At 32.6% G+C, this 15,117-nt stretch overlaps 1 protein-coding gene across 1 annotated transcript; it reads left to right on the top strand.

Moving 5' to 3' along the window:
• Window positions 1–1,550: 1,550 nt before the first annotated feature.
• LOC107933562 (protein RGF1 INDUCIBLE TRANSCRIPTION FACTOR 1) lies at window positions 1,551–4,110 on the top strand. Its single transcript, XM_016865796.2, has 4 exons — window positions 1,551–1,872; window positions 1,986–2,183; window positions 2,908–3,123; window positions 3,395–4,110. The coding sequence occupies exons 1-4, from the start codon at window positions 1,870–1,872 to the stop codon at window positions 3,629–3,631; spliced, it is 654 nt and encodes a 217-aa protein (XP_016721285.2). The 5' UTR covers window positions 1,551–1,869; the 3' UTR covers window positions 3,632–4,110.
• Window positions 4,111–15,117: the final 11,007 nt, after the last annotated feature.

The following is a 15,117-nucleotide window of genomic DNA, read 5'->3' as shown; positions in this document are numbered from 1 at the left end:
AGGCCATTAGATTTGTTGAGCACGTCGCACATTAAACTAATTGTCTTTAACATGGGTTGTAAGTTACATTGATTGAGGATGATAATTTTGTAGCATCTACTATTTATATGTATCCAACGAGACATAATATTGTATATCAAATTCAATATCCAATTCCACAAATTGTGGAGGAACATAGAAACCTATGTCCAACTTGCCTCAAGAGGCCAATAAGGAGAAGAGAAACTTACAATCCTAGTGCGATATAGGTGTAGAAGTTGGGCAACATGGGCGTGGTTGAGCTCAAGGTAGAGGCGGACATCGAAGCTAAGGTTGAGGTTAAGACTTAAAAAGCTAAACCACCTATAGTTTGTGTATAGAAGTCTTGTTTATATCCAATATCGAAAAAAAGACGCATCATTATGCGATTGTATTTTGAGTGGGGAATAGAAAAACTGGGGAACCAAAGGGGGGAAAATCAAAAACTAAAAAGAGAGTAAAAGTAAAGAAGATGGTTAATTGAAAAAAATAAAAATTTGTTTAGTGAATCGGTTACCTCGAGAGAAAATGAATTTCCTGGTAGTTTGCAGAATTGACCTGTGAGTTTTTCTCTTCTCTCTTTCTTGTAATTTTAGTTATTGTTGAATATAAAGTTGGACCAAAATCATTAAAGATGAGAAAAATGAGTATCACTTTCACATGTTAACAACAAAAAATAAAAATTATCTTACTTCGATTTAAAAACTATCAAAATATATTGATTGAGTCTTAATTCGATTGGCATCGATCTTATTGTCAGTGTAGGAGAACGTGAGTTTGAGTGTATAGAAGCGCATTATCCTCCTATTTAAGAGTTTAAGAGTTGGGGAGGAGCTATGAGTAATGGTATAAAAACAAACATAATGTCACAAATTTATATTCAAACTAATTATCTCACTAACAATGTTGAGGCAATAAGTAGTTTTAAAATTTTCTTAAAAAAAATACATTTATTTTAAAATTTTGACTGTCTTAATGTTTAAATAAATGTTATGAGTTAGTTTTAAAATATTGTTTAATATCATATTTAAAATGTTTATAAACTTTTGAAGTTTAAAATTCTTCTTTTAATTTCTGTTTTTTTAGTAGATTTAAATAATTTTTTTAGAATGTATTTTTTAAAAAATGTTTACATTTTGACAATTCATTTAAAAATATTTTTATTTAAAGTTGAATATGTTTAATAAGATTTTGATATAAAATATTGGTAGTAGCTGTACTTATAAAAGCATTCATCAACAATTTATTCATTTACCATATTAAGGTAATGTATTAATTATATATATTTGTAAATAACAGCTCTTTTTTGTTGGATATATAAATCACACCTTAACTAGTATTTATAAATATCTCAATTATTTTGCAATTTATAATAAATAGAGAAAAGACTTATTCTTTTATTACAAATTTATTTAAAAAATTATATATCATGAAAATACAAAAATATGTATTTCTTAAAAAAAGAAGAAGCTAAAATTAATGGGGTTTTTTAAAAAAATTGATAAAAGAGAGAGTGCGAGTGAAAACGAAATGGAAATAAAAAGGAAAGGAGGAGGTAGGTTCCGTGCACCCAACGCATCTCTCATCGAGACCTTAGCTTCGGGTTTAGGTTCGGATGTGGACTTCGCTTAGATAAGAACCACCCTCCCTCCCCTTTTCTATGTTTTATTTCTCGCTCTCGCTCTCGCTCTCGCTCTCTCTGTTTTGCCTTCTCTGCTTCTCACTGAAACGTTAAAACAGACTCGTTACCCTTTGAGTTTTCCCCTGTTGTTTTCTTTCAATTACTTCAAGCTGGCGATCGATAATCAAGAACCCACTGTCCGTGAAATCAAGCCCAAGAACAGAAGAATCATGGTATCTCCATTCTCAAAAAATCCATCTCTTTTTTCTTTTCTTTCTTTTTATGTTGGATTCTTGATCTGGGTATTCATTTGAAATGTGTGTTAATGAAATGTTGGTTTTGACAGGGAGCTGGTGGGCCTGATGAAGAAGACAACAGGTGGCCTCCATGGCTGAAACCTTTGTTAAGAGAGCATTTCTTTGTTCAATGCAAGCTTCATGCTGATTCTCACAAGAGCGAATGCAATATGTACTGCTTAGATTGCATGAACGGCGCTCTCTGTTCTTTCTGCTTAGCTTATCACAAGGATCATCGTTACATTCAGGTTGGGTCATTTTTCCCTTCATTTTTGCATTTCCTCTTTTGCTATTCAATTGTCTTCATCTTGGTTTGTTTTTTTTTCTTTCGTTTTTGACACTAACTGTTTTACCTCTTTTAAATTTTTTTTTTGAAATTTGTGTAAATTCCTTTAATGGGATACAAGGGGAATCCTATCGTTTCAGTCCCCTTTTCTGTCATTCAGGTTTCCAATTCTGGGATTTAGTTCTTTGTCCTTTCTCGATTGAGTTTGTTTTCAATTTTAATCTAAATCGTATCACTTGATCGACTTGTTTTTTGTTCTGTTTTTCTAAAATATACTGAAAAGGTTAAAGCTTTAATCTTATTCCTGGGCTGGTGTTTGTACTTTTACACGCCGCCATATTCTCCTCTCTCTCTCTCTCTCTCTCTCTCTTCTATTTTAGACATTTTCTCTACATCCAAGTAGGCATTGACTTAATTTCCAAGGCCATTTCTCTGTTTTTGTGTAAAAAGAAGAAGAAGAAGCTTTGGCAGCAACTCCAGGAAATTCCCCAGTTTGGTCCTCCGTTTGTAACAACAAAGCCAAATGTTTTTATTGTGAAACAAGTGTTATCTGATTTTGCATTGCTTGACAGATAAAACTCACGAAATTCTCGCGGGATTGTCTGTTAGTGGTCATTCATTACCAACCCCTCCCCCCCAAATTTTAATTTGGAGTTACTAATGTGAAATTGCTATGTTTTGGACAGATTAGGAGGTCTTCATACCATGATGTGATAAGGGTATCTGAGATACAGAAATACCTGGACATATCTGGAATCCAGACTTATGTTATCAACAGTGCTAAGGTTGTTTTCATCAATGAGAGGCCTCAGCCAAGGCCTGGAAAAGGTGTCACCAATACCTGTGAGGTCTGTGACCGTATCCTTGTCGACTCATTTCGCTTCTGCTCTCTTGGTTGCAAGGTATATATCATTTCTTCATTTATTTGTTGTTATAAAATTAGTTTTCTTGGTAGTCAACGGTGCTGTTTGGTAGCTGAAAAAAAAAAACACTTGGGTTTTTTTCCAATCAAAACCTAAATGGTCAAAATTAGCTTAATTTCTTTTTGGTGAATTTATGACTCTTCTTTTCTTTTTTCCAAGCAAAATGTGTTTTTGGTCAGCTATACCTTTTGCACATTTATGTTTGAAATGATAACTAATTAAAATTTGTTTGACTTGTATGAAATTCCAGATTGTTGGCACATCCAAGAATTTCCAGAAGAAGAAGAGACACTTGGCCATGGCCTCAGATTCTGAGGATTCATACAGCAGCAGCAGTAGCCATGGAAAGCTTATGAACAACTGCAACAAAATGCGAAGCTTTAGTCCTTCGACACCGCCTCCAACTTCAGTGAATTCCCGAACTGCGAAACGAAGAAAAGGGATTCCCCATCGATCCCCAATGGGAGGTCTAATCATAGAATATTAACCATAGCCCATATACAAAAGATATATATTTACCCTACTATGTTACCCCACAGATACAAAAGGCAACGTGTGAGAATGTGCAACCTCTTTTCCGCGGAAAGTGCCGGCATTTATCACACTCCCCCTGCCTTTCTCTACTGTTGTGTATATAGATTATAGAAGCACCAAAAGCTAAGATGTGGAAAAATAAGCCCCCCCCCCCAAATGTTTCATGTACTTGAATGCTACTCTCTGTTTCTAGTTTTATTATTAATAGGGTGTGGGGGTCGTTCTTAGAATGGGATTTGATTATACACAAGTTTGTCAAATAGTAATGGCCAATGAAAGATGTAAATAGGGCATTAGGAGTAGTGAAGCCATCATGTGATAGTGGAATGCACTGTAGTCCTTTGTTATAGGAAGAAGATGATGAGAAAAAGGTGATGTTTATACTATAAATTGAATGAAATATATAAGTAGATTTTACTGTGTGTTGTATAATGAATTGGCTTCTTTCTTTTGAACAAAATGAGTATGAATTGGTGTTAATTTGGGAATGAATGGTGGAGGAGTGGCACGTGCGAGAGAGGGAAGTGGGAATATTTGGGGTTGTCAAGTGAGGCACGTGTCGAAAGTACAACGGTGGCTGGGTTTGGATGTTTTATTCTTGGAATCATCAAAAGAAAGGGCCTTTGTGTTTCTTTAATTGATGTGTCAGAAAGGCAGTTTGGTTTTGATTTCTTAGCCAAGTGGGTTTTTTCTTAATGCAGTTGTGGGCCCTCTTTCCGTCTTCACCCTTGGATCACCATCAGCTGTGAAAGCAGCATGAATTAAGGTCGGGTCGGGTGGGCGCTAAGTCACAATTGAGTTTTTGGTGAGCAATTAGCACCGGCCAACTTTTATGGAAGAGCAGGCATACGTGGCTTTTGCCTTTGAAACATATAGTCAAAAGTAACGTCCAGAGTGATTATGTAACTACAGCAACTCTACTTCAATTATGTGGTCATCGCAATCAACACGACTCCATATTTCCACTCTCCCCAAAAGTTCTCCAAACAAATGCCGCAAATTTAGTAAAAAATGCTGTTTTTTTTTACATTATTAAGAAAAATAAATCGTTTTTAAGTCAGAAACTAGCATGAAAAAAAAACACTTCAAAAAATTACTTTCATTTGAGGTTAAATGCTTGCATTTTCAAACTCCGGATCCCAAGTTTGAATCCCCTCTCATGTTTATTTGGTTTTTCCTAATGAAGGTTGCATCAAGCGCTTTTTTTAAAAAAATTAATTAATATTTTTAATTAACAAACATGTCATTTTCTAAATTTTAATTAACAAACATGTTTTTTATTTTATTTTTTAAATTGATAACTTCTTTATTTATATAGACAATAATAAATATGTAATTATACAATGAAAATAATTATATATATTATTATGTTAAATATATTTTATTTTCTAAAAACATCAACTAATTTTTTGATATATTTTTCTTTACATGTAATTTTTTATGTCAAATATTTATTTTTTTCACAAACATTGTGGGTATAATAAATTCTAATATAAAAAATCAATTAATCATTTCAAATATCATTATTTTTAGTAAACATAATTTTTTATGTGATATTTTTTTCACCTACTTTGAAAGCATTGTAGATTCTAACATTAAAAAAATCAAATAATTATTTCAAATATCACTATTATTTATATATATAATATTTTAAAAAATTGTTTCAAATATCATTATTTTTATATGTGAAATATTTCAAATAATTATTAGAAATATCAATATATTTTCACCTACATAGTAGGTATAGTAAACTCTAATATTATAAAAAATAATTATTTAAAAAATCATTGTTTTTATATGTAAAATATTTCAAACAACAATTTAAAATACACGTATAAAAATATATAATATTAAAATTTGTTACACCCATGATATGGATGAAAAAAATAAAATTTTCACATATAAAAATTATATTTACTAAAACTAATTATATTTGAAATGATTAGTTGATTTTATATATTAGATTTACCATACCCAGTACCCACCATGCAATATTAGAATTTATCATACTCACAATGTACGTGAGCAAAATAAATATTTGACATATAAAAATTATATATAAATTTTTAAAAAGTAAAATATATTTAATACAATGATATATATGTATAATTATTTTCATTTATTATTTTATCCATGTAAATAAAGAAGTTAATAATTAAAAAATAAATAAAAAACTTAAAAACATGTTTGTTAATTAAGATTTTAAAATAACTTGTTTATTAATTTAAAAAGATAGTTAAAAATTAAAAAAATTGAAACAACATTCAACTAAAAAAACATAGGAGGGGATTTTAACTTGGGACTCGAAAGTAGAAAATGCAAGCATTTAACTAACAGATCAAAAAATTAGATTGTAAAGTATTTTTCAGAAAACACTTTTTATGAAATAATATAGAAAAATGACATTTTTCACTCATTTTACCGACAAATATAGCATTTAGAAGTGGTTTTTCCCTTTGGTTCTGGTTGATTCTACCTTTTCACTTTCCTGGAAGGAAAAAGTAAATTTATTAAAAAAATAAATGAATGAAACATGTGCAAAGTATGTTTGATGTTTTTTTCTCTTTTTGTTCTTATACTTTGGAAAACAATGATTGATAATTGCTAAAGCATCTGATTTAAATATAAACTATTTTTAATATTAACTTTATATGATAAATAAAAATTTGTATGTAAATAGAATACTTCAATTATATAAACATTTTTAATGTATTTCTTTTCATAATAAAAATTTAAAAACTTTTTAAGAATTATTAATAAAAAACATTTAAAAATATCAAAACAATATTTTATTTATTATTCAAGGATCAATTTGGTTATTAACATACTACATTATCATTTAACGGGATATAATAGATGAATGACTAAAATTATAACAATTTAATAACATTAATGGCTATTAAGTTAGTTTTAAAAGTTGAGTGATTATAATATAATTTTAAATAAAATTTAAGTACACTTTAAAATTTAAATATTTAGTATTAGGGTTTCGATCAAGAATTAATTTGTTTATATAAAATTAACAAATAATTCTATAATTGAGAGTACATTCAACATAAGTGTGTCAATAATCTCAATATAATTTAAGATAATATGATTTTGCATTTACCCTTTACGTATGCCTTAAATCATATTTTATCTAAAATCCAACAAATCATAAATGTATTAGTTAAAGTTGTTTCAAAGCGCTTACACTGTAAGATTAAAGGATATCTCGACACGTTTTGAGTGATGGCTTTAGGGAATTTCATGGGAACCGTCCACGTATCAATCATTGTGTTCCACACTCCCACTTCAGAATTCACTATTTGGCACACCATATCTTTTTATATTTATGTTTTGGCCAACTTTAAAAAGATACAAAATGGTCACTAAATCATTTAAAAGTTCTCATTTAAGTTCCTGAATTATTCAAAACTTTTTATTTAAATAATTGGGTTGTTAAGTTTTGATTTAAAAAGTTAGGCTAGCAAGCTCAAAGTGACAATTTAAAAATCGATATAGTTGATCAATACCCATTGATAAGTAGAAGAACATATCTTAGATATAAGTCAATTTGATGGTCAATATCAGAGATCAAAGAAGAAAATTGCTTGGATTTTTTGTCGCACATTCATTACATTCAAAATTGTTTAACAAAAAAGAACTGAATTGTAGAAGAGAAACAGAAGAAAAGCTTTTTATTGGTGTAGGCGATACGAACAAAAAAGGCCAGACAACAACGATTTTAACAGTCTAGTGACTTAAAAGAAAACTTTTGAATAGTTCAATACCATTTTGTAACTTTTTAAAGTTAAATAACCTCAAATATTATTAATGAATAGTCAACCTAACTCTAACAGTTAGGTAGTTAGTAATTAGTTTGTTAAGAAGTAGTTAGTGGGTTAATAACAGCTAGCAAAGTTGTTTAAATACGTGTGCATGGTTTCTTTTATTTTCATGATGGTTTAATAGAACTTTTGTGATATTTCTCTTCATGGTATCAGAGTTGTTCAAGGTTTTGTTGTTGATTTTTTTTTTTGCAAGATTGTTGATTGTCATGGCGCTTGAGGTGGTTGAAGAATGTCACTCCAATGTTGGTGGTGAACATATAAATCTTCCTTGTCAAGATTCAAGTCCAGTCACTTCTATTGTTGGTAGACGTTTTCAGCAGTTTCCTAAACACAATATAGTAAAGCTTGGCGAGCATAATTTTCATTTATAGAAGCACCAAATTATGTTGATTCTTGAAGGATACAATGTGTATGGGTTTGTTTTGGGTACTGTTAGTGTACCAACATAATTTGTTATGGATAAAGATAAAATATTAGTAAAAATTTCTTATTATGTTTTATATATGTAGCAAGATCAACTATTGGCTTGTTGGTTGCTTTCCATTATTAGTGATGAAATTCTAGTCTATCTTACTAGTGCTCGTACTAGTTATGATGTGTGGGAAACTATTGAAAAGAAGGTTGCAACTAAGACTATTATAAAACTCTCTAGTATGCGACATGCATTGTATTAACAGAAAAAAAAGGTCATTTATCTGTTAAAGAATATTTGTCTAAGATCAAGTCCATGTGGGATATGTTGGTTGCATCGAGTTGTTTGATTTTAGATCAAGAAATGGTTAGCATTATTATTGTAGGGTTGCTAGTTGAGTATGAGTTAATACAAGTAGTAACTTTAGCTATTGGTGTGTCGTTTGATTTGTTGACTGAGATGCTTCTTGATTGTAAAACTTGGCAACTTGAGTTCTTGAATAGTGTTCCCGTACAAGCTAACGTAGCTAGTAAATAAGATCATTATTGGCTCTGATTATAATAGTGGCTATCAAGGGAACAAACATGCATATAGAGGTGGCTTTCAACGTAATAGAGGTTTCCATCAAGGTAGAGGTCGTGGAGATCGTTTTTCGAACAATCAACCCCAATGCCAATTGTGTGGTAAAGTTGGACACATTGTCCAAAAGTGTTATTATCATTTTGATGAAAGTTTTACAAGTCTTTCTAATGAAGATCGTTCAATGATAGTGAATCATCATCAACTTTTTCAAGACAAACCATAACTAGTTGTGAAGCACATTATTGTTGTAATGTATGTCCTAGCTCTCGAGGAGGTAGCAACCACTCAAGGAGTAATGTTTCGATGCCTTCAACTAGCAGTGATAAATATATGTGGTATCTTGTCTCCGGAGCTATTAACCATGTTACTAAATATACAAGTATAAGTAAACTCTTGATGGGTATTGGGGTTCCTATTCTTATAACTCATGTAGGGACATCATCGATTGTCACTGGTAATAAACTGTTGCATCTCAAACATGTTTTACATATTCCAAATGTATGAAAAAATTTGATTTATGTAGCTTAGTTTGCAAAGGATAACCAACTATATTTTAAATTTCATCTCTATCATTGTTTTGTGAAGGACATCAAAATAGGGATGGTTTTGTTGGTGGGACATGTTCATAAATGATTGTATTGTTTTGCTCCGTCAGCACATCGTAGAGGTTTTTCAAGTTCGACTGGTCCTCAAGTTGGACGATCACTCGTGCGTTCGACTATGATTGACATTCTTGGTTTTGACTTATGGCACAAAAGGCTAGGTCATCCATGTAATAGAACACTTACTCAAGTATTTAAAAGTTGTAATGTTGCATTACATAAATATGCTTTGTCAAATGTCTGTGCATCGTGTCAGTCTGGGAAGTCTCATAAGCTGGTTTTTACCATTTTCTTAAATCATGTACTCGTTCCCTTTTGAGCTCGTTCTTTTTTATCTATGAGGGTCAACTTTGTTGCAATTAGATGGCTGTCTTTATTATCTTTATTTTGTTGATGCATATAATCATTTTACATAGATTTATCTGTTGAAGACAAAAGCTGAGGTGGTGACAAAAGCTCAAGTTCAATTTGGTTACAAGATTAAAAAGTTTCAAAGTGACTAGGGTAGATAGTACAAAACGTTGACTAAGGTGCTTTTTTAGCTAGGTATACAACACCAGCTCATTTGCCCACATACGTCTAAATAGAAAGGTATTGCCGAGAGAAAACACATGCATTTGGGAGAGACGGGTCTCACATTGCTTGCACAAGCCTCCTTGCCTATGCATTTATAGAGCCATGCATTCTTGCATGCTGCTTATGTAATAAATAGGCTTCCAACACCAGTTCTTCAAAGCATGTCTGCTTATGAGAAGCTATATTGTTTAACATTGAATTACATGCAGTTTAAGGTTTTTGGTTGTTGCTGTTATCCGTACCTGCGGCTTTACAGTAAGCATAAGTTATAATTTTGTTGTCAAACTTGTATTCATCTTGGGTTTAGTTCTATTCATAAGGGTTACAAATGTCATGATAAGAATGGCGGAATTTTTGTGTCTCTACATATAGTTTTTGATGAAGATTGTTATCTATTTGACAAGACATGGTTGTTATGCAACAAAGACACCTCATTGATGGAGTATCAAAGGTCAGGTGTTACAATATTATCTCAATAAGTCTCCGTTCAATCATTAGATAGTTTAGATAAAAGTGTTGTGGGGTGTTTTTCTGGTTATGGTGGAGGTGTTTATATTGATGTGGCAACACCTGTTGATCAAATCCGGATGTCTTCTAACAAGTTCATTTCTCATGCAAAGTTAGATCCCAATAATATGGTTATAGATCAGGATGATGGTACTTCACTTGGTTCGAATAAGGATTTACTTCCTCTTATGGTACTTATATTTTTGGTTTCTCTTGTTCTTGCATCTGTCAACTTACATCCCATATAAACGAGATCGAAACGTGGGATTTTTAAACCAAAGATTTATGTTGTTGAGTTGGTTGATCGTGAGCCATTGTGAATTGATGAAGCATTTTTCATCCCAAAATGAATGAATGCTGCTCAACAAAACTAGTAGGTACTCATGAAAAATCAGACATGGGAGCTTGTACCGTGTGTGACAGCCCAAAATTGACCCTAGTCGGGAAGTGGTTTCGGGACCGCTAAACCGAGTCACCGAAAGGTTTGAATGTGATGTTTATTATCTAGAATATGTAATAATGAATGTGTGAAAATTTCAAGCTTCGATTTAGTCGATTGCATGCGAATTTAGTCAATAGGACTTATATGAGAAAATTTTAAAATGTGATAGGTCAATGCATGAGGACCTATTAGTGCATGTGGAAGAAAAAGGGGACTTGCATGTCAAATTCCCCCTCCCTAATATGTAGTGGCCGGCCATGCTATGGGTGGAAACATGTCACCAACATGTTGTGTTAGTGATGTATGGTAAGGAAAATAAAATATTAAGCATGATAATTAAAATAAATTAAAGAAAGGAATTAAACAATGAAAAGGAAGGGTGATAAAAAAAAAATGGTCTCATCCATACCCCCCCCTTGTTGCCGTGAGTTGAGGAAAGAAAACAAAAAAAATGTGTGTTCATTCTTGAACACCTTTGGCCAAATAGAGGAAAGAAAGGAAGGGGAAGAGCTTGAGAAAATCGGCTATGGTGGTTTGCTAGACTAAGGTATGTTTGATGTTGTTCTTGAGATGCATGCATGTTTTAGTAGTTGACTTGAGTTCTAAAAACCCATGGTTCAATTTTGTGGATTGATGATGATTTTGTGTTTTGCCATTGATGAGTGCTTGAGCTTTTTGATAGTTGTTGATGAAAAGTGAAAGATATGTTAAAGATTAATATGTTTTGTGTTGAAGTTTTTGGTGATTTTGAGTAGTTAGGGCTAAATTACAAAAACAAATTTTTGAAGGACTCAAAGGTGAAATAAATGAGATGTATGGACTTATATGGGCACTAGGAAGATTCGGCCCTTAAGGAGTGTGACCAAACTTTGTGTATTTTGTGTTTTGTGGAATAAAGACTAAATTGTGAAAGTGCGAAATATTAGGGGTAAAAATGTAATTTACCCATTTATGCGTTATTAGACTAAATTGAATTAAAATATGTTAAAGTAAGGCTTGGCAAGCTAGCTATTAAGGTGAAATGCTAATGTTAGTATTTGATTCGGTAATAATCTGTTTGGGGACAGCAGCAGTAAGGTGATTTTGGAAAATCGCCATAATTTGTAGGAGTTGAATTAGAAGCTGAGTGAATTATGCCATTAAAGCTTGAAGAGTCTATTTTCTTACAAAAGAAACTATGAAAACAAAAGAGTTACCGATCTTGAGATATTTGAAGTATTGTGGGGCTGAGTCAAAATGACTACTAGATTCCCTGTTCTGTTTTTAGAAAATCATTATAAATTGTACAAAAATGATTATAAGATAAAATTTATATGCTTAGACTCCTTAATGAGTCTAGTTTCAAATGAGATCAAATACAACACATTTTGAATTCTGTAAAATGAGAAATTTAATTCGTAGTGAAGAGTGGTCAGAATAGTCAAACAGTGAAACATGGGAAACTTTAAGAAAAATCTGGTATTGATTGGCCAAGCCAAAAATTCTGAAAATTTTATGGATGGAAGATATACGAGTCTATATTCAGGGAAAATTAACGGCTAGTGATTTGGAGTTTTGTAGCTCCAGTTATAAACAATTTAGCGACTACTGCTCAGGAAAACAGCTCGTAGTGAATATGTGATTTTGTTGTAAAAATTAATGAAAATTTGCCAATGAGTTATTTATTGACTATTATAAAGCTTACTATAATCTATGTGTGTGAAAGTCAAATCAATATATATATTATTCTGAAAGTAATACTTGAATAGTCGATTAATGACTATTTTAAATTATTGATTTGGCTCAAGGAGTTAAAGGAGGTGAATCGAGCAAAGGCAAAGAAAAGGCTATCGAGTAGCCGAGTTGGAACCGTCTTACCCAACACGAGGTAAGTCATTAAGCATGTAGTTGGTATTATTTCAAATGGTCATAATGTGTATGTATTGATGCTGAATGGAATGAATAAATATACATATATATATATATATGCATGTACGTATGTGATGATGAAATTGTTGAATGAAAGAAAAGAGGTAAGATGTACCGAGTTGTTGATCTCGGCACTAAACGTGCGGGATAACCATTTATGACCATGAGATTGGCGCTAAGTGCGCGGGATTAAATTGTACAGCACTAAGTGTGCGATTCGACTATGTTGCACTAAGTGTGCGAAATGAATATGTTGCACTAAGTGTGCGAAATGAATATGATGCACTAAGTGTGCGAATTGACCATGCGGCACTAAGTGTGCGAGTCTGACTATGTAGCACTAAGTGTGCGATTTGATTATGTAGCACTAAGTGTGCGAGTTGATTATATAGCACTGAGTATGCGGACTCGATATACATTCGTGAATCATTATGGACGCTATGTGTGCGACACTATTGAGTCGATCGCGGACAGCGGATCGGGTAAGTGTCTTGAGTACATGGCTAATAGGGGATATGCTTATACTTGGTGTTGAGCTCGGTAAGTTTGAACCTATGTGACAAATATACTTGAAGTCACGTACATAAAATTTATCGTAGGATGGGTGAAAGGCCGTTTAGTCGTTTGATTGTAACGAAAATAAATTGATTTATGAAAATGCTTCAATGTCCTATTGATGAGTATATGGAATGTGAATGCATGAATTGATATGAAATTGAATTGATAGGTTGGAGGAACTATGGTATGGTTCGGAATGGATGGAGTAATTAGCCTCGTTCCATTTTGTTTTCTCTTGTGATAATGTTATTGATGGATGGTAGTGCATAGCTTATGACTTACTGAGTTATAAACTCACTCGGTGTTTCCTTGTCACCCATTATAGGTTGCTTGGACTCATCTATTTTTGCGGGGTCGGGCCGTCATCGAAGTCATCACACCGGATAGCAAGTTTTGGTACTTTCTTCTTAGTGTGCTTAGAAGATCATTTTGGCATGTATAAGCTAGTACGTTGTGTTTGAATTATGGCATGTAAACTTTAAGCCATGCGAAAATGGCACGAATGTTCGATTGAGTTGGATCAAGGGTAGGCATGAAATGGACCTAGTTACTTTCGTAACAGATGCTGGCAGCAGCAGTGTCATGAGATTGAAAAATCACTAAAAATAGTAGGAGTGGAATTAATTGATGAATAAATTATGTAATCGAAGCTCGATGAGTCTGCTTTCATGAGGAAGTAACGAAAAGATCATATGGGCAGTATATTAAGAGATAACCAGATTTTTGTGGGACAGGGCCAGAACGGTTTTTGGATTCCCTGCTCCGACTTTGGAAATTCATTATAAATTAACCAGAGATAATTAGGGGTCGTACCATATATGTACAGATTCCTCTCTGAGTCTAGTTTTCATAGAAACAAACGGCATCAGTATTGAAGCCCCGTGCAGGGAGATATTCAAGTCGTAATGGGCAAAGGTCAGTGTAGTCGACCCCTGCAACTTGGGGGACTTTGACTAATAAACTGTACTAATTGGCCCAACCAAAAATTCTAGAAAAAAATACATAGATGGGCACATGAGTCTAGTTTCTGGGAAAAATTACGAAACTGATTTTCGAGTTACGAAACTCAAGATATGATTTTAAAAAATGACTAGTGCACAGATTGGGCAGTGTCTGGAAAATAAATTTTGTAAGGGGTTAAAGCCAGTTAACACCTCGTGTTCGACTCCGGTGTCGGTTTCGGATTCGGGGTGTTACACCGTGACCTCCTAAAAGAAGGGCCATGGGATGTAAGTGGACTTTTAAAATTAAAAGGCATGTTGATATACCAATAGCTCATTACAAAAGATGTCTAGTTGTAAAAATGTATCTACAAGAAACGAGGATTGACTTTAATAAAACATTTAGTCTGGTTAGGAAGCCTATGACAATCCGGATGATTTTGCTTTTTGCTGTTACATTTGGATGGAAGCTAGGAAGCACGGACGTGGTTCATCCCTCATCATATTAGTGTCGTATGTGTGTCTGACACGGACACTTTTTGGACACTCCTAGATACGTATGAGACACACCAAAATATGTTATAAAAAAGAAGAGGTCGGACATGGTCTTGACACGAGTGTTTAAAAACGAACACATGACAGACGCAGGAATAGTAGACAGTGGCTAATAGACGGCGACTAAATTTTTGGCTTTCAAAAGTAGCAGATGAAAAGTCAATGACAGTAAGAAGATGATGTAAAGAAAAAAATGTGAAGTTTAAGGTTTCCTATTAATGAAACGCTGAGTTTTACTATTAACCTATGTAAACGTTGGAAAGACTTAAAAGTTAAAACATTAAATAGTCTATCAAAATAGTAAAATAAAAACTAAAAAAGAAATTAGCTTATTTGACAAGCTTTCGAGCTTTATACTTACTTTTCTGCTTTTGACGTTTCCATTTTTTACATTTTAAAAAATATTTTAAACATTCATCACTCTTATTTCCATTTTTCTACTTTCAACGAGTATGGAAGTTTGAAGCTATTAAAGGTAAGTTCAATATTTTATTTTGGTTATGCTTTGAATGGATTATATTTT

This window comes from Gossypium hirsutum, chromosome D08 (assembly GCF_007990345.1).
Source record: "Gossypium hirsutum isolate 1008001.06 chromosome D08, Gossypium_hirsutum_v2.1, whole genome shotgun sequence".
Taxonomy (NCBI): Eukaryota; Viridiplantae; Streptophyta; class Magnoliopsida; order Malvales; family Malvaceae; genus Gossypium; species Gossypium hirsutum.
This window is presented reverse-complemented; position numbering and strand designations above follow the sequence as displayed.